The sequence below is a fragment of the Myotis nattereri genome (assembly GCF_964212035.1).
Source record: "Myotis nattereri genome assembly, chromosome: 2".
NCBI lineage: Eukaryota > Metazoa > Chordata > Mammalia > Chiroptera > Vespertilionidae > Myotis > Myotis nattereri.
Window position 1 is genome coordinate 167,415,375 of NC_138076.1, and position 19,820 is coordinate 167,435,194.

Sequence of the window (19,820 nt, forward strand, 5' to 3'; positions counted from 1 at the left end):
TGGCAGGTTTAAGTACAAGGAGCCCCTCAGGGTGCCCTGTGGGAGTGTAGCACTGGTGGGGGCACAGGCATCCTGTATGACAGTGCTTTCATCCTCACCTCTGGAGCTGGGCTCAGCCAGGAGACACATTGAGGGGGTTGTCATGGAGTCCTCCCACCCAGGTTAAGACACTTCACGCCAGGAGACCTGAGCTCCGGGGCTGATTTGGTTACTCGTGATCTCTGTAACTTGGGCCAGCCATATACAGCTGCAGTGGAACTTAGTTTTTTTTTCCTGTCAAATCTGTCCTATGCCCAGGTGGCCACAGGGCCAGCTTCATAGGGTTCTGGTGAAGATCAGATGGAATTAAGCCTGTAAAAGGACCCTGAAAAGTTTAAAGCACAGAGAACGTGCGTGGGAGTATTACTCATCCACCCACCCATTCATCTACTCAATGAACATCTATTTGGACCCTAGGGAGGTTGCAGACAAATAAATAAGAAAAGTATATGGAATGGCAGTTGCTGATAAGAGCTGCGGAGAAAAATAAAGCATAAAGCTAGGAAGAAAGATAGGGGCTCCAGGAAAGGGGGTTGCTATTTTAATAGAGTGGTCAGAGAAAACTCATGATAAGGGAACACTGGAGCTGTGACCTGAGGAGCTCTTGTTCCAGGCAGAGGGAACAGCAAGCAGCAAGGTCCCAGGCTGGCCTGTGCATCGTGTATCGGGGACCGGCAAAGAGGACTGGAGTGCTGTGAGAGAGATGACGAATCATAATATTATCATTATTATTTCACGTCAGCTGCTCTATACCAAAGCCTTTGAGCTTTCTATTTTTCCAACGTACATTTATTGAGTCCCTGCCATGAGCCAAGTTTTGTACTTGGTGCTGGGGATAAAACACTGAGCAAAATAGATATAATCTGTGTATAGTCAGAGGGACACACGTTAAACAAAGGATGATTTAATTATAACTGTGGTAGGTACCACGGAGGAAACGTACAGAGGGTAAACAGGGAACCAAACGTAGCGGGGACATCTTTCCTGAGGAAGTTCCACGTAAACCGTGACCTGAGGGAGAAGCTGGATTCAGCTTGGCGAAGGGTGCCCAGTGTGCGAGTGTGTGTCAGTGCGATGGGGAAGGATGTGGAAAGGTTCCCTTTTGTACAGAGGTCACCGCCTGGCAGCTCCCAGGCCGAATCCATTCTGTGGACTTGATTTATTTGGCTTGCAGCATTGAAAAATGTGACTGACTTGCCAGCGTTGAAAAATCAGGAGATTTCTCATTGAAATCTATATATTTGTTTTCAGCTTCTGTTGAAAAATCAGAACAGGCTCCACTGGGACGCCAGGGGCCACAATGTACTGGTGTGGGCTGGTGTTTGTCCCCGCGCTCGGGGCGTGCACCCTCCTGAACCAGGGCAGCTTTGCTCATTGACACAGGCACTGGAGTTTCTAATCACCAGGAAATTTGTGCCTTTTAGGGAAGAGGTGAATGTTGAAATGTACTGCTTGGGAATCAGATGGATTTGGGTTAGAATCTTAGTTCTCACACGTATGTGGCAGAACTCACCTCACCTCCCTCTGTCTCCGTTTGTTCCCTCACCTGCTGAGTGGGGATACCATGGTCTTCCTCAGAGGCATTTTGTGAGGATGATGTGTCTGAAGCACTGAACGTGGCAATGGGAAGTGCTCAGTTAATAATAGCTACTAGTGGTGGCAGGCTGTGATGGTGGTATTAATACTGTCTCATTCTTCTCCTCCCTGCAGCATGTCATGGTTTAGTGGCCTTCTGGTCCCCAAAGTGGATGAACGGAAAACAGCCTGGGGTGAACGCAATGGGCAGAAGCGCCCTCGTCACAGGACTCGGACCAGTGGCTTCTGCGCACCCCGCTACATGAGCTGCCTCCGGGATGCACAGCCACCCAGCCCCACCCCTGAAGCCCCACCTCAGTGCCCCTGGCAGGAGGAGGCCTTCATCCGGAGGGGTGGCCCTAGCAAGGGCACTGAGTTGGGGCTGCGGGCCGTGGCCCTGGGCTTTGAGGACCCTGAGACAACGGTGGCGGTTGGGGTGGCTGAGGTGGCACCCGATGTAGCACCCAGGAGCAGGCGATCCTGCTGGCGCCGGCTGGTGCAGGTGTTCCAGTCCAAGCAGTTCCGCTCAGCCAAGCTGGAGCGCCTGTACCAGCGGTACTTCTTCCAGATGAACCAGAGCAGCCTCACGCTGCTGATGGCGGTGCTCGTGCTGCTCACCGCTGTGCTGCTGGCCTTTCATGCTGCGCCCGCCCGCCCTCAGCCTGCCTACGTGGCCCTGCTGGCCTGCGCGGCCGTCCTCTTTGTGGTGCTCATGGTGGTGTGCAACCAACACAGCTTCCGCCAGGACTCCATGTGGGTAGTGAGCTACGTGGTGCTGGGCATCCTGGCGGCTGTGCAGGTTGGGGGCGCCTTGGCAGCCAACCCCCACAGCCCGTCCGCGGGCCTCTGGTGCCCCGTGTTCTTTGTCTACATCACCTACACGCTCCTACCCATCCGCATGCGGGCAGCTGTCTTCAGTGGCCTGGGCCTCTCCATCTTGCATTTGATCTTGGCCTGGCAACTCAACCGTGGTGATGCCTTCCTCTGGAAGCAGGTGGGTGGTCAGGAAGACAGGTATGGGGGCACCAGGCTAGGAATGAGAAGGGGTCTGGTAATTGGAGTGGGTGAGTCCTGGGTGGCTATGGGGTGCGGGGATGTCTGGCTCTATCTGGGAAGAGGGGCAAGTGATGGGAGGTCAAGTTTCAGGGGGTGGCCTCCCTTTGGGATCTGGGGCAGAGGGCACTCTGAGAGGAGGGAGTACCCAAGCCTGTCCTCGCACTGTGGGCCACAGTCTACAGCTCTTGGGCTCGAGGCCTTTGAAGTAGTGTGGTGTAGCCATAGTGACATAAGGTACGGCTGGAGGTGGAGTTGTTTCAGGCCCAGAGGGCAGTGTAGGCGACCATCCGGGCGTTGACATGTCTGGCTCCCAGTTGACACCTGAGACTCAGGCCCTGGTGCCATCTCTGAAATGTAGCTCTCGGTGGGGATCTGGAGGAATTGGGCAGGTTTTAGATGGAGTTAGCGAGGGAGGAGTTGCCTGTCTCCCGGACCAAGGCTGTCTCTGAGACGACAGGCAAGGTGAAGAGTGGGTCCGTATCTCCTGGACTGGGAGTGGTTTGAATGGGGTTGGACTGCAGAAGAGAGGTGTTAGGGTCTGAGCTCATCCCGCCCTCTCCTTTCCCACTGGGCACCAAGGGTCTGGCACCCCTGCCTTCAGGTTTTCCAGTCCAAGCAGTTCCGCTCAGCCAGGCTGGAGCGCCTGTACCAGCGGTACTTCTGTGCTGGCTGCTGCCTCCGAGTTGAGTGGAGTACGAGGTGGGCTTGACATGGTGTTGAGTGAGAAATGAAGGCTCGGCTGCAGGAGGACCTGGCCATCCAATGGGCTGTGTTCTCTGTGAGAACCTAGACGACTAGCCTTGCCTCTCCCAGCCTTGGTTTCCCAGTCTATAAAACAGGGATAAAAATAGTGTCTGCCTCATGATGTTGCTTTAGGGCCCCACCCTCTCCCAGAGTGAATCTAACAGCATGGCAGGGCAGCTCAGCCTTCTCTTGTGGGGCATGGAGGTGTGGGGACGCTGCAGGTGCTGGTACCCAGTGAAGGGGCATCCAGGAAGTCCCTGGTAGAGAGCCGTGAACTTGTGGAGTCGGCCATCTCATGCCGTCCGCTTGACCAGGGAGTAGACCAGGCTGTCTGGCCAGGTGATCCTTCAGGGGCTGCTATGGGCACAGCCCGCCCGCCCAGCACAACTCATGATCCTGCTATTGGCACCTGATTTAGAGGCTGCTGTCCTCTGTGCCTGGCCCGGGGCTTGTGGCCTGTAGCCCACCCTAGCCCCACCCACAAAGAGGAAGTTGCCTGGGGCTCCCAGGGTGAGAAGCTGGGTGCTCTGGCCTGATGCCCTTCCCAGCCTAGCCTGCGCTCCCAGAACAGAATGTACCTTTTTAAAAGTAACTTTATAGCCCTTTTGTTTGTGGAGCATGTGCCTGCAGGGCACTGTCAGGCCTCTTAAAGGGCCAGGGTCCTTGTGCCCCTGCTAGCCCCCTACTTCCCTCCAGGATAGCTATCAAACCGGGCTCTGGACTTGGACTGCCTTCCGGGGGAGGAGGAGCTTGGAGGTGGTGCCTCCCTTCCCCTCCCACCCATTTCTGGGTGGGTGGGTGTCTCTTTGCTCTCAGCTGGCATGGTGCCCAGAGCCAGGCCCAGAGCCTGACTGGGGAGGCACAGTCCCATGGAGGCCAGGACTATGCCAGCCTCCCGCCTCCCCTGGGGCACCTGGCTGCAACCTCACCCAGTGGGGCCCCGCAAGCACACTCTTGAGAGGAGTGGAGAAAGTCGCCCCTGCCCCTGTGCTAGTCCCAGGGCTGAGGTTTCCACACCTCCTCTCTGAGCTGAGGGCCATTCCCTGCACCCAGTTGCATATGGCTCTGGATAGGGTGGGGATGTGGCCTCCTTTCTAGGCTCCTTGGGAAACCCTTTGCCAGATCCAGCCTCGCTCATACTCACAGGAAGAAGCCTTTCGTCTCTGACCCACTCACTCAGACACACTGAGAGTTTCACCCAGTTAACTCCGCCCCACTTGGAGTCTCCTGCAGTGCCCTGGCATCCATTTTTTTCTCACAGTTTGATAGGGGTCTGTGTACAGATCTATTTCAGTCTCTCGTCCCCCTTCCCCTTCCCTCTATCATGACTCACATTTTCCTCTTGGGCTCCTGGGGCCAGGAAGGGAAGTTGCTTGGTTTGTGCCCCCCCCCTTTACTTCTCCCCCACTGGGGGCTATTCTTAGAAACCCCTGAGGGAGATAGTGTGCCCCCCTCTTCACCCCTGCTGCTGGGAGGGGGGCCTTGTCATCTGGACTGGGAAGGGAGACCAGGAGGCCAGTGGTAGAGGGTCAGAGCTGGAAATGGCTCGCGGGCTAGCCAGACCCTCCTCCTTCTGACCCAAGAAAAGTGAAACTGCGGTCCCAGAGATTAAGTGACCTGCCCAGTTTGCAAGACTAGGTCTGGTTGTGGGCAGAGCCCAGAACTCCTGGCTTCCAGTTGGTGCTCTTTCCCTCCCTTCTCTCAAAAGCAGGGGCCTGGCCCAGCCAACTCTGGGGTGGAGCCATGAATGCCAGGTTAACCCCTGAGTTTCCAGCAGCACTGAGACCAGCTTCCTTCAAACTTGCTCTCCAGTCAGTGCTACTCATGCAGATTGAGGGCTGAGCATCCTGAGATCAGGGTCCTAGGTTGTGGGGCCAAGTGTTGGGGGTGTCTGGGCGTGGTGGTGCCCCATCCCAGTTGGGAAGGGTTTTTTGTGTCTGTAGAATCGATGACTCCCAAGCCTGGACTCTGAGGCTGGGCCTCAAAGCTTGGGTAAATGGAGTGAGTAGGAACCTCGGACACCTGGGATGTACTGTACAGCAGGGTTAGGACAGAAGCTTTGGAGTCCGGCTGCCCTGGACTCTAGTCCCACACCAGTCACTACCAGCTGTGTGATCTTAGGCAAGTTACTTAGCTTCTCTGGGCCTCAGTCCCTCGCCTTTAAAATGAGATAGTGTTACTTTATAGAGTTGTAAGAAATACATATGTTAATGTATAGAAGACACATATATAGAATCTAGGCACATTGTAGTTAGCAAACAAATTAGCTCCTGTAACAATAACAGTAATTTTTATTATGTCAGGGCCAGGAGGGACCTTAGAGATCTTCCTATTCTCCCTCTCCAGGTTCTGTAAGCACAGAGAGGCCCAGAGAGAGGAGATGATTGTCCCGGGCACTCACTGGAGGATGTAGGGCTCAGTCTCCTGGGCATTGTCCTGCAAGGAGACACAGGTGCCGAAGCAGCAGCATTTGTCTTTTGTTGAGGATGTTTGTGGGGTAGGAGATCATAGTGTGCTGGGCTCAGTCCCGTGACCTACCTGCCCAGGTTTGTGCTCCCAGGAGCCGTGGAAAGATCTCATTTCTTGCCATGCAGTGATCCAGGAAGGGAGCTGGACTCCTATTGGGGGGTGGGGGTGGTGTGCGGGGGTAGTAGGGCAGATGTTTCCCAGGGATGGGGACAGTTTAGGGACAGATGGCACAGGATCCCTGCCTTCCTCTCCAGAGGAGTTCATCTATAGAATCTAGTCACACCTGTGCATGGGCAGGGTGGTCACCGAGCTCCTGTACCCTCCTGCAGCTCGGTGCCAACATGCTGCTGTTCCTCTGCACCAACGTCATTGGCATCTGCACACACTACCCGGCCGAGGTGTCTCAGCGACAGGCCTTTCAGGAGACGCGTGGCTACATCCAAGCCCGGTTGCACCTGCAGCATGAGAACCGGCAGCAGGTGGGACTGCTCCCTGAGGTGCCTTCCCCTACCTCCTCCCGCATAACTTGCAGGTTGGACCTGCTGCTCCATACAACTCTGTGGAATAAGTGAATGGTCCTCTGATTGTGTGTCACAGAGGCCCTATGACCCTGGGGTTTCTGTCCTGAGGGTGGAAGGGAGCAGACGGGAGCACAGGAGCAGGTCTGAGGCGTGGTTGAATGTGGAGTGGTCAGAGAGGGCTGGGGCGTCCATCAGCTGAGGGCTGTAATGGAGGAGGGTCAGGCTACCATCCAGAGGAGAAGCTCGGGTCTACAGAGAAGTCTGGGAGGGCTCAGGGAATGTGGTGGAACCAGGAGGGATTTAAAAAGCGAGGCCAAGAAAATAGTGGTGCCCTGTCAAAACCACTGGTCTAGGAGCGGCTACTGCTATCAGTGTTGCCCCAGCATGTTGCCATGGAGATGAAAGAAGACATTAACACAAAGAAAGAAGACATGATGTTCCATAAGATCTACATCCAGAAGCATGACAACGTCAGGTAGGGTGGGGGGGGGGAGGATGCAGGAAAAGTGGGGGATCTGGGAGTCTTGGAGGGTCATGTGGCACCTCTATCTTCCCCCATCGTCCACAGCATCCTGTTTGCGGACATCGAAGGTTTCACCAGCCTGGCATCCCAGTGCACCGCACAGGAGCTGGTCATGACCCTGAATGAACTCTTTGCGCGGTTTGACAAGCTGGCTGCGGTGAGGGTGCTGGGGCTTGGGGGCAGGGTGGACTGGTGGGAGCACAGCCTGGCTGGCAGCAGCCTGAGGGCGTGGTGGCAGATAGAGACTGCAGTGAGGGTGATGGGCCTGAGGCGGGGTGGGCAAGAGAGTAAGGTGACTCTCCCCCAACTCCTCCCTCTTTAGGAAAATCACTGCCTGAGGATCAAGATCTTAGGGGACTGTTACTACTGTGTGTCAGGGCTGCCGGAGGCCCGGACAGACCATGCCCACTGCTGTGTGGAGATGGGGGTGGACATGATCGAGGCCATCTCGTAAGCAGCACCCTCCCAGGCTTCCTGGCACTGAAGGTGCCCCAGACTGCTCCTACCCTTCGATAGGCTCTCAGGGCTTTTCCTTAGTTTTGGACAGTTTCTCTGTCTTTGAGATCCATCACTGGGGAGGAAATGGATCTTTCTTCAGCCCCTGTCAAGGCCCCTGTGTACCTGAGACTCCAGCCAGTGAGGGTGGGGTGGCAGGACCCAGGGGGAGGGGTCAAGGGCTGGAGAGAATGCCAGCTGGATAGGCCCGTGGGGAGAACGGTGATTCCTCCTCTCCGAGCTCAGTTCCACAGATGCTGCTGGACCCCTGCTGGCGAACCCAGTTCTCAAACATTTGTCCTTGAGCCCCGTGCAGTTCTCTGCCCACAACCAGCCAAGGCTGTGCTCCTGTGCCCTGCGGCAGGCCTGTCCGTGCCCGCCCGGCTCTGAGGGGAGCGGAAGGCCGGGCTCTGGGATGGGAGTAGGGAAGACAATGCCAGGAGCTAAGCCAGAGCCACCTCCTCCCAGGCTGGTGCGTGAGGTGACAGGTGTGAACGTGAACATGCGCGTGGGCATCCACAGCGGGCGCGTGCACTGCGGTGTCCTCGGCCTGCGGAAATGGCAGTTCGATGTGTGGTCCAATGACGTGACTCTGGCCAACCACATGGAGGCGGGGGGCCGGGCCGGGTGAGTGTGGGGTCCAGGTGGTGAGGATGGGAGCAGGTGGGAGAGAGCGCCCAGGTCTCACCCTCCCGTGCCCACACAGCCGCATCCACATCACTCGGGCCACGCTGCAGTACCTGAACGGGGACTACGAGGTGGAGCCAGGCCATGGCGGTGAGCGCAACGCGTACCTCAAGGAGCAGCACATTGAGACCTTCCTCATCCTGGGCACCAGCCAGAAACGGGTCAGGCCAGGGTGGGTTAGGGGAGGGTCAGGCGGGGAGCAGGACAAATGGGTGGTGCAGGCAGAGGCCTTCTCTGGGCCCCTTTCCTAAGCCTGTGCCCATGCTGCCCATATAGAAAGAGGAGAAGGCCATGCTGGCCAAGCTGCAGCGGACACGGGCCAACTCCATGGAAGGGTTGATGCCACGCTGGGTGCCCGACCGAGCCTTCTCCCGGACCAAGGACTCTAAGGCTTTTCGCCAGATGGTGAGGACCCATAGCACCAGGACCTAGGCCTCGATTTCTTTTTTTTTCCTTTTTAAATTTTTATTTTCTTTATTGATTAAGGTATTACATATGTGTCCTTATCCCCCCATTACCTCCCCTCACCCCGATCTTGCCCTCACCCCCGTGGTGTCTGTGTCCATTGGTGATGCTTATATGCATGCATACAGATCCTTTGGTTGATCTCTCCCCCTTACCCCACCCTTCCCTGCCTTTCCTCTGAGGTTTGATGGTCTGAAAGATGCTTTTCTGTCTCTGGAACTGTTTTTGTTCATCAGCTTATGTTGTTCATTATATTCCACAAATGAGTGAGATCATGTGATATTTATCTTTCTCCCACTGGCTTATTTCACTTAGCATAATGCTCTCCAGGTCCATCCATGTTGTTGCAAATGGTAGGAGTTCCTTCCTTTTTTACAACAGCGTAGTATTCCATTGTGTAGATATACCACAGTTTTCTAATCCACTCATCTGCTGATGGGCACTTAGGCTGTTTCCAAATCTTAGCTATGGTAGATTGTGCTGCTATGAACATAGGGGTGCATATGTCCTTTCTGATTGGTGTTTCTAGTTTCTTGGGATATATTCCTAAAAATGGGATCACTGGGTCAAATGGGAGTTCCATTTTTAGTTTTTTGAGGACACTCCATACTGTTCTCCACAGTGGCTGCACCAGTCTGCATTCCCACCAGCAGTGCACGAGGGTTCCTTTTTCTCCGCATCCTCGCCAACACTTGTCGTTTGTTGATTTGTTGATGATAGTCATTCTGACAGGTGTGAGATGGTACCTCATTGTGGTTTTGATTTGCATCTCTCAGATGATTAGTGACTTTGAGCATGTTTTCATATGTCTCTTGGCCTTCCTTATGTCCTCTTTCAAAAAGTATCTATGTAGGTCCATTGCCCACTTTTTGATTGGGTTGTTTATCTTCCTTTTGTTAAGTTGTATGAGTTCCCTGTAAATGTTGGAGATTAAACCCTTATCGTGATAACATTTGCAAGTATGTTCTTCCACGCAGTGGGCTTTCTTGTTTTTCGGATGGTTTATTTTGCTGTGCAGAAGCTTTTTATTTTGATGTAGTCCCATTTGCTTATTTTCCCTTTAGTTTCCATTGCCCTAGGAGCAGTACCGGTGAAGATATTGCTTCAGCGTATGTCTGAGATTTTGCTGCCCGTGGATTCCTCTAAGATTTTTATGGTTTCCCTTCTTACGTTTAAGTCCTTTATCCATTTTGAGTTTATTTTTGTGTATGGTGTGAGGTGGTGGTCTAGTTTCATTTTTTTGCATGTATCTGTCCAAATTTCCCAACACCATTTATTGAAGAGACTGTCTTGACTCCACTGTATGCTCTTGCCTCCTTTGTCAAATATTAATTGAGCATAGTGGTTTGGGTCTATTTCTGGGCTCTCTATTCTATTCCATTGGTCTATATGTCTGTTCTTGTGCCAGTCCCAGGCAGTTTTGAGAACAGCGGCTTTGTAACATTTAGCTTGATATCTGGTATTGAGATCCCTCCTGGTTTGTTCTTCTTTCTCAGGATTGCTGCAGCTATTCGGGGTCTTTTTTAGTTCCAAATGAATTTTTGGCGAGTTCATTCTAGGTCTGTGGAATATGCCATTGGTATTTTAATAGGGAATGCGTTGAATCTATAGATTGCTTTGGGTAGTATGGACATTTTAATGATGTTGATTCTACCAATCCATGGACGCGGTTTGTTCTTCCATCTGTTTATGTCTTCCTCTATCTCTTTTTTCAATGTCCTGTAGTTTTCCAAGTACAGGTCTTTTACCTCCTTAGTTAAGTTTATTCCTACATATCTTAATTTTTTTTGTGTGTGCAATGGTAAATGGGATTGTTTTTTTAACCTCTCTTTTTGTAAGTTCACTATTGGTGTATAAAAATGCCATAGATTTCTGGGCATTAATTTTGTATTCTGCTACATTGCCAAATTCATTGATTAAGTCTAATCATTTTTTTGGAGTCTTTAGGGTTTTCTATGTACAGTATCATGTCATCTGCAAATAATGACAGTTTTACTTCTTCTTTTCTAATTTGGATACCTTTTATTTCTTCTTCTTGTCTAATTGCTATGGGTAGCACTTCCAGTACTGTGTCGAACAGGAGTGGTGAAAGTGGACATCCCTGTCTTGTTCCTGTTCTTAGGTGAGATGGTTTTAGTTTTTGCCCATTGAGTATGATGTTGGCTGTAGGTTTGTCATATAAGGCTTTTATTATGTTCAGGTATGATCCCTCTGTTCCCACTTTGCTGAAGGTTTTTATCAAGAAAGGGTGTTGGATTTTGTCAAATGCTTTTTCTGCATCAATTGATATGACCATGTGGTTTTTATCTCTCAATTTGTTTATGTGACATATCACACTTATTGATTTGCGGATATTGTACCATCCTTGCATCCCCGGGATAAATCCTACTTGGTCATGGTGTATGATCTTTCTGATGTAGTGCTGGACCTGATTTGCTAGAATTTTGTTAAGGACTTTGGCATCTATGTTCATGAGGGATATTGGCCTGTGATTCTCTTTCTTTGTGTTGTCTTTATCTGGTTTTGGTATTAGGGTGATGCTGGCTTCATAGAATTAGGCCTCACTTTCTTGTCTCCCTTATCACTCTGTGCCCCCCTTCCCTCTTCTGCCCGCCTGGTTGCGACTGCCATCACTATGAGTGATTTCTGGTATTGGGGGTGGGAGAGATGATATCACCCCAGGGGTCCCAAGATTCCCAAAGAATATGGGGGAACCCTCAGCAGTGTTGGGGAGGGGGAAGCAGGGCAGACAGCTTTTACTTCACTTGCACACTCTGTCCCTTTCTCTAGGGCATTGATGATTCCAGCAAAGACAAGTAAGTTGGGTGACTGAGGAGGAGGAGTGGGGACGGCATTTGCACCTGGGACGGGGTTGTGGGGAGCAGAGGTCCCCCTCTCCTGGACCTTAAATGTGTTGTGTGAGAGCAGGTGCCACACACTCGCTCACACTCCGTCTGGGTGCTGCCCCGTCCTTCCCTTTGCAATGGCCGTGCTCATGCACCTGGTGAAGCCATGTCCCCTGCCCTCAGCCGGGGCGCCCAAGACGCCCTGAACCCTGAGGATGAGGTGGACGAGTTCCTGGGCCGTGCCATCGATGCCCGCAGCATCGATCAGCTGCGCAAGGACCACGTGCGCCGGTTCCTGCTCACCTTCCAGAGAGAGGATCTTGAAAAGAAGGTTTGGGGGATGCTAAAGGAGGAGGGTTGGGGAGGAGGCAGGTCCAGGCAGGGAAGTCTGAGCACAGGTGAGGGAACAGGAGAGGGATTGGGGGAATGGGAGGTGACCACAGGTCATGGTGGGAATTCCTATCAGCTGGGCCAACTGCTGCTCCCCCTTGAGGCCCCTGGTAGTATGCTCCTCCCCAGGGCAGAGCCCAGTGCCAGCTCAGCCTCCTCTCCCTCAGTACTCGCAGAAAGTGGATCCCCGTTTCGGAGCCTACGTGGCCTGTGCCCTGTTGGTCTTCTGCTTCATCTGCTTCATCCAGCTCCTCATCTTCCCACAGTGAGATGCCCCTCCTTGCTCAGCCTCTCTTCCCTCCAGCACCTCCCAAAACCTTCCTAAACACCCACACAGACACCCACAGAAGCCCACAGTCCCTGGAGCCCGAGCCCTGCCCATCTGGGGAGCGGGAGGTGGGACAAGGACACCCAGTCTTCCAGGGTAACATTTTCTCGGGCTCTCTTCCGTCCCAGCTCAACGCTGATGCTTGGGCTCTATGTCGGGATCTTCCTGCTGCTGCTGATCACAGTGCTGATCTGCGCCGTGTACTCCTGTGGCTCTGTGAGTAGGGAGGGGTCTTCCAGGGCTGGTGGAGAGGGCAGGATGGGCCAGGGGTGGTCACACGGGGAGAGGGAGGAGAAGGTCGTGTCTCTTCATTGGGCCCCACCCCTGGGTGGCCATACCCCCTGGCTGATGTGGCCTCCAACTCATCCGTCTCCTACCTACAGATCTTCCCTGAGGCCCTGCAACGCCTGTCCCGCAGCATTGTCCGCTCGCGGGCACACAGCACTGCAGTCGGCATCTTTTCAGTCCTGCTTGTGTTCACCTCCGCCATCGCCAACATGGTAAAGGTCCTCCCTCCTCATGCCAAAACCTGCTCTGGGCTCCGGGGCACATTGCCTGCCCTCAGGGAGCCTGTTTTCCCAAAGGAGGGGGTGAGGTCAATTCCAGTCCTCCATCCTTGATCTCCCCATCTCTTGTCATCTCTCAGTGAGAACTTGGGCCCCTGGAGTATAAGGCACCTGGGTTATGGCCCTTGCAACCCCTTGGTTACCTTGATATACCTCTCCCCACGTCTACAGTTCACCTGCAACCACACCCCCATACGAACCTGCGCAGCGAGGATACTGAATGTCACACCTGCCAACGTCACCGCCTGCCACCTGCAGCAGCTCAATTACTCTCTGGGTCTTGATACTCCCCTGTGCGAGGGCACCGCCCCCACCTGCAGCTTTCCTGAGGTGACCAAGCCGTGCTGAGCAGGGCAGGCAGAGGGGCTTCCTGATTAGCACCAGTGATTGACCCCTCTGGGCCAGACCTGGTGGTGGGCACAGGGATCTCACCAGAGTCGCCAACTCAAGAGCAGCCAGGGGCCCCGGTGTGCTGTGGGGTGACTGGAGGGTGGAAGAGGCTCGGGGTTGAGGTTGTGGAGGGGAGCTCAGGTGAGGCAGGGGAGGGGAGGGCGGGGGTCTCTCTGCATGGGGGCACCTTGGCTTCTGCCTTCACCCAACACCTCCCCTGCTGTCGCCCCCAGTACTTCGTCGGGAACATGCTGCTGAGTCTGTTGGCCAGCTCTGTCTTCCTGCACATCAGTAGCATCGGGAAGTTGGCCATGATCTTTGTTCTGGGGCTCATCTACTTGGTGCTGCTTCTGCTGGGCCCCCCAGCCACCATCTTCGACAACTATGACCTGCTGCTTGGCGTCCATGGCTTGTGAGTTCATCCTCAGGCCCTTTCATCCCCCAGAAGTCTCTGGTGCCCAGGCCCCTTGTGCCCGTGGAATGTCACCACTCACCCCTTATCAGTGCGGGGAAAGGAGGCGGTGGAGGAGCTCCCAGCATATAACCTCAAACTGTCACCCCAAGGGGTCACCAGTGCTGGGAAATCCCTGTGTCTCTAGGTTAGACATTAAAAAAAAAAAATCCCCTTTCGAATTTGCATGCTTTCATGTCCACTCCTGTGTCACACAGCTGCTTGGTGGCAGAGCCCTGACCAGGAACCAAAACTTCTGACTCCTGCTTGAGGGCTTTGCCTGGGACACCTCTCTGGCTTTCCCTCTGTAAAACCCCACCCCTTGTGATTTGTGGCCAGAGCCTGGTGTAGTTGAAAAAGCCTCTGGAGTCCATTGGGTTTGAATCCCTGCTCTGCCCCTCATTAGCTGTGTGACCTTGAACAGGGGATTAACTTGACCTTGAACTTTTCTTCACCTAAGTTTCCTCATCTGTTAAATGACAATGCCACCTGTCTCACAGGGTGGTGGTGAAGATGACAGTAACTAACACTGTCAGGCTAAGCCTTTTGCATGCATTATTGAGATCTGATCCCTCTTTTGTTGATGAGGAAACAGGCTTGGAGAGTTAAGCAACTTGTACTAGGTCACATAGCTGGTAAGTAGAGGAGCCAGGAGTGGAACCTCTGCTCTTAATGAGTGACTGTAAGCAAAGCCCTGGCCCGTTGTCTGGTTTGTGGCATGTACTCAGTCGATGCAGTTTCTGTCTCCCTTGCCCTGCCCCCATCTGTATCCCAGCGAGAACCATGACTTTGTCTCTCGTGTCTTCCTGCCAGGGCTTCTTCCAATGAGACCATCGATGGGCTGGACTGGTGAGTCAGGGCTCTGAGGCCGTGAAGGGTAGGGCTGCCAGGTACCTCCTTCACACACTGAGCATGCCTCTGCTTACCCGCAGCCCAGCTGCAGGGAGGGTGGCGCTCAAATACATGACCCCCGTGATTCTGCTGGTGTTTGCGCTGGCGCTGTATCTGCATGCTCAGCAGGTGGAATCGACTGCCCGCCTGGACTTCCTCTGGAAACTGCAGGTGACCGTGTGGGCCCGGGAAGGGGGGGAGGACTTGGGGGGCAGAGCCTAGGCCAAACCAGAAATGCATCTCATTAGCCGGCTAAGGCTCTGGCCGCCCCAAGCCCACCTTGGCTCCATGCCTCCTCTGTGTCTCTGTTCCTGCCTTCTTCACCCCTTTGCCTGTTCTTTAGGCCTCGTCTGTCCAGGCCTTCCTTCTCCCACGTGGTTCCCTCTTATGCCCACCTTCAGGCGTTGGCTGCTGCACCGCCCCTTGTGAATGGTGGGCACGGGGTGATGGGTGTGGTGTCCACAGGCAACAGGGGAGAAGGAGGATATGGAGGAGCTCCAGGCCTACAACCGGAGGCTGCTGCACAACATTCTGCCCAAGGACGTGGCCGCCCACTTTCTGGCCCGGGAGCGCCGGAACGATGAGCTCTACTATCAGTCTTGTGAGTGTGTGGCTGTCATGTTTGCCTCCATTGCCAACTTCTCTGAGTTCTACGTGGAGCTGGAGGCAAACAATGAGGGCGTGGAGTGCCTGCGGCTGCTCAACGAGATCATCGCTGACTTTGATGAGGTGCTTGTCCAGTGAGCTGGTGCTGGCAGAGTGGGAGGAACTCTGGTTGAGAAGGCTGGGTTGGAGGGGTGGCTGGAGAAGGGAGGGAGATTTTATGGGACCCAGAGATGTTAGGGGAAGGGGAAGGGTAGGTAGAGTGGAGGGAGGGTAGGGACCCATGAAGGTGTTAAGAGGCAGCATAGAGGGGTGCCCCAGTCGGGTAGGGCCATGATTGTTAGGGAGCAAAGGAGGACAAGAGGATCTGGAGGAGACAGGCTAGGTACCAGGTGAATGTCTTTGAAGAAGAAAGCAAGAGTCTATGGACAGAGCCCGATTAATCCAAGTGAGCAAGATGGTCCCCCTAAATAAGGAAATAGAAGCAAAATATAAGGAAGTGTCCTAAACATCCAGGTCAGGGATGGGCTTTCCACTCCGCTGGAGGGGAGGCACTTCCTCACTCTGGGACTCGGTTTCCCAAAAGGTCAGGTTGGAATAATTGATGCTTGATATCCCTCCTGTGGTTCTGGATTCTGTGAGTGAGCTATTGAGTTGACCCGAAGCTGAGCGCTCAAGCCCTGGCCTGGGTTCTGATGGCTGCCTGGTGAGGGAGGCCTGTCTTCCTGGCTCCTCAGCCCTGCTCTGAGACCAGCAGCTGGGAGGGAGGCTCTCTCACTGAAAGGAGGGGAGCTGTTGAGACAGGGCAGTGGCGAAGGGGCCAGGGTATGGCAAGGAATGGGCGCTGGGGGCAGGGCTGGTTTTGGCCTCTTTGCCTTGAGAGCTGGCTCCCCTATGCTGTCCAGATCATCAGTGAGGAGCGGTTCCGGCAGCTGGAGAAGATCAAGACGATTGGCAGCACCTACATGGCGGCCTCGGGGCTGAATGCCAGCACCTACGACCAGGTGGGCCGCTCCCACATCACTGCCCTCGCAGACTATGCCATGCGGCTCATGGAGCAGATGAAGCACATCAATGAGCACTCCTTCAACAATTTCCAGATGAAGATTGGTGAGGGCCTGGTGGCTGGAGGGTTTCCCAGGGCTGTTTCTGGGGAAAGCCTAGGGACCAGGCAGGACGGCATCACAGATCCCCCATCGGGACGCTGTGGGTTCCCTTCTCTCACTATATTGTCTGGTATGAAGGACAGCAATCATTCATTGAGGGCCAGCTATGTGCTGGGCACAGTTTCACACTTTAATCCTCACATTATCATCCCCGTTTACAGATAAGATAAACTGACTCTCAGAGATTAAGTAATTAGTAAGTGGTTGAACTGGGATTCAAAACCAGGTTTATGTCGACTCCAGTACCTGTGCCCTTACCTACGGCCAGTGTGATGAGGGGTACCTCCTCTCAGATGGACTGAGGATGGGAGTGGTTAATAGCATAGGTCCTGTGGTCAGACTCTCTGGTTTGAATTCGGGATATTGCACTTACTGGCTTATTTAGCAAGTCATCTACCTTCTCTTAGCTTCACTTGCCTTATCTGGAAAATGGGGATACTGATACCTACCTTTTAGGCTTTTGAGAGGATGAAATACTAATGGCAATGCTTACCAGAGTGGCTGGCACAGAGCACACATTCAGTAGGTGAGCTACTGTTCCAGCAGAGCTGTCCAGCCTCGGGGGAGCTCCTCAACTGACAGGACCATTCTTTACAACCAGGACACTTGTCCCTTTGCCATTTTCTTCTCTGGCTCCTTCTAAAGGTGCCAGGAGGTGAGATGACTCCCTGGGCGACCCTGGAAAGCCACTCATCTCAAATGTCTTACTGCTCTCTCCACCCCAGGACTGAACATGGGCCCCGTTGTGGCAGGCGTCATTGGGGCTCGGAAGCCACAGTATGACATCTGGGGGAACACAGTGAATGTCTCTAGCCGGATGGACAGCACAGGAGTTCCTGACCGAATCCAGGTGAGGGCCCTGTGAGCAGAGGCTGGTAGGGTATGGGTCCAGGGGGCTTCTGTCGGTCCTTTTCTGCAATCATTAGGACAGGGATCGGGTGGCAGTGTGCTGGGGGTTGGGGGAGGGCAGCTAGTATGATGAGAGGACCCCTGGGCCCCTACAAATGTAGCAGGAAGGATCCCAGCTAAGCAGTCTCCCTTCCCATCCTCCTAGGTGACCACGGACCTGTACCAGGTTCTAGCTGCCAAGGGCTACCAGCTGGAGTGTCGAGGGGTGGTCAAGGTGAAGGGCAAGGGGGAGATGACCACTTACTTCCTCAATGGGGGTCCCAGCAGTTAGCAGGGCCCAGCTACTAATTTAGCTGAAGGGACCAAGGTGGGCATTTGAGTGGACTCTGCTTGCTGGATGAAGCTGTGGCAGGGGGCACTGTACCTCAAGACCTTGCTGACCCAAAAGGGAACAGCCAGCAGGCTGCTTGGGCCATGCTCATTTGCCCTCAGGCTGGAGAATGAGGGGATACCAAGAAGGTTTTGTAAGTGACTTTCTTTTTAAATTGAGGCAGGGCTGTTCTGTCTCCTGTATGCCAGCTTTTGGGAGCAGGGGAGGGAGTAGCAGTGGGAGCCCTCCTGCCTGAAAGATGGAAATGACAGCTTGCCATGCCTCCCTTTCCCTGTCTGGGCAGCAGGCTCAGGGCTGGGCCCTTCCTTTCCCTTTTTCCTGGGAATACTTTGTACACAGACTGGGGCAGGTGTGAAGAGTGCCTATTCCATGCTTGCCTTTGCTACGCCTGCATCCCCAGCATGGTCCTGGGGTCTCCTGGCCTCAGCCAGGTCTCCCTCCTAGGCACAGGCAGAGGAGGGAGATGCTCTCAGAACCCAGTTCTGTCCATATTTCAGGGGAATGTTTCCATTTGCCAAATCCTAGTCCCATGATCTGTCCCCAAAGGGGAACAAAGGGACTTCTGACAGCTCAGATTTAGCCTCAGTTCCTGCAAAGTGTCAGGGAAAGGGGCATCTGGCCTCATTGGTACTGTGAAAATGCCCGGCCAGAGAGCAGGCATTTGTGTGGGGATGTCAGAGCAGGAGCTGGAAATTCACCTGCAGGTGCCAAAGAGAGCAGGCTGGCCAGGGAGGGGGGTGGGGCCGGACTCTGATCAGAGGGCCCGACAGTCAGGATCAGGTCACCCTGCCCCTGTGCGCTCTTGCTGTCTGCTGGCAAGGGGGGGGGGGCGGGCTGGAGCTTCTCACCCCTTCTGTTGCCAAGTTAGAAAGGGCCAGGGCCTGCAGGAGGATGACCCTGATCCCAAACTATCCTCCCAAGCCTTCTGCCCTGGGAGGGCCTGTGTGTCGGTGCGGTGTGTGTGCACGTCGGTCTTCGTGTGCGTGTCTGTCGTCCAGGACCGTGTCCTTCGTGCTCCTGTTCCTCAGCTCTCCACCCAGGCTGCCTCTCTCCTGTGAGCCTCTGTCTTCTGGGGAAAGGCGGTGTTTCAGGTTTCAAAGGACGGAGAGAGATGCCCAGGGGGCCCAGGAGAGGGATTTGGTGTCCTGGCAGAGAAGGGGTCCCTGGGGAGAAGAGTCCTTTTTGTGCCAAATCCCTAAGTGCCATTGGGGCCATGTGTGCAGCATAACCATCTCCCTGCCTGGGCAGAGACCAGCCTGAACTGTCTGGGGTTTGGTGGGCAGGACTTTCTTGGGTTTCCCAGCTGGTGTCCTGGGGCGAGGTATGCTTTGGGACTGGGGTAGCATGGGATCCTTCTGAGGACCCAGATACCGGTACGAGGGGATGGGGTAGGCGGGCCTGAAAGTTGGCCTTCCCCAGCCTTCAACCTGAGTCTAGCATGTTCCTGGCTCCCCGACCCCCATGCAGCCTGCAAGGGCTTGGCAGGAGGGTTAGGAGGCTGGATCCTATATTCCTGTCCTATCCCTGCCTTCTTTTTCCCTTTCCCTGCAACCTCTTGCCTCTGGCCTGAATTAGTTGGTGCCTTGGTTTCTCTGTCTGTACCTATTTAAGCCTGAATTTTGCTTAACGACTGCTTTGTCTTGGAGGTGACGAGAGGCAGAGGCGAGTGGGTCCCAGAGTTGCTGGATTGGGAATAAAAAGGGCAAGTTCCCTTCTTCATGCCCTTTCTGACTCTAGCTCCTGGTAGAGGCCTGGTTTCTGATTTGAACTGCCTGCCTTTGGGGAATCTTCATGCATCAACCAAACAGGCCATTAGGCACTTTGTTAAGACAAGGCAGGAAGAGGGGAAAAGACTAGTTGGCCCAGACAGAAAATCAACTTCCCTCCCTCCGGCCATATCCCTGGATAGGAAGGGACTGCTTGGAGACATGGGGTGGGGGTGAGGGTATAAGGAGACCAGAGTGGGAAGACCGCAGTCTTGGGTGACTTGTCTCTGCTGCTTGCTAGGCGGGACGGGCCTGTCCACACCCTGGCTCCCTGTACCACAGTGCCAGCCATGCTCTTCCTCCGGGCTATCGCTGTCCCCTTCTTCACTGGTTGGTGGGAGAAACCAGTGGAAAGGAGGCCCAGGGACTTGGTTTTATACTGTAACCACTGTGGGAGGCGGGGGAGGGGGGATGTACCATGTATTTCAGTGAAATATTTAATATATTTAAATATCAATAAAATCAAACTCTTTGTAAAATTCTCTGTTCTCTGCCGCTGTTCTGGGCCCCGGGTTGGGTCAGAATCAGCAGAGCCTGGTGTGGAGGCAGCCTCCTGCCTGAAGGCTGGGTGGACCTCAGCTGTCTGTGGTCAGAGGACTTCCTCTGCTT

General features: G+C 54.1%; 1 protein-coding gene across 1 annotated transcript; it reads left to right on the forward strand.

The window, feature by feature from the left end:
• Positions 1-1,750: 1,750 nt before the first annotated feature.
• ADCY6 (adenylate cyclase 6) lies at positions 1,751-19,680 on the forward strand (the record flags this gene model as incomplete). The annotated part of the gene is made up of 21 exons (XM_081084766.1): positions 1,751-2,608; positions 6,213-6,362; positions 6,758-6,879; positions 6,973-7,084; positions 7,250-7,377; positions 7,891-8,049; positions 8,129-8,270; positions 8,386-8,514; positions 11,365-11,390; positions 11,565-11,751; positions 11,978-12,075; positions 12,267-12,354; positions 12,522-12,638; positions 12,876-13,034; positions 13,328-13,506; positions 14,359-14,394; positions 14,478-14,607; positions 14,902-15,165; positions 15,945-16,149; positions 16,931-17,055; positions 17,260-19,680. 21 exons carry the CDS (start codon positions 1,751-1,753, stop codon positions 17,383-17,385), a joined length of 3,540 nt encoding a protein of 1,179 aa, XP_080940892.1. The 3' UTR covers positions 17,386-19,680.
• Positions 19,681-19,820: the final 140 nt, after the last annotated feature.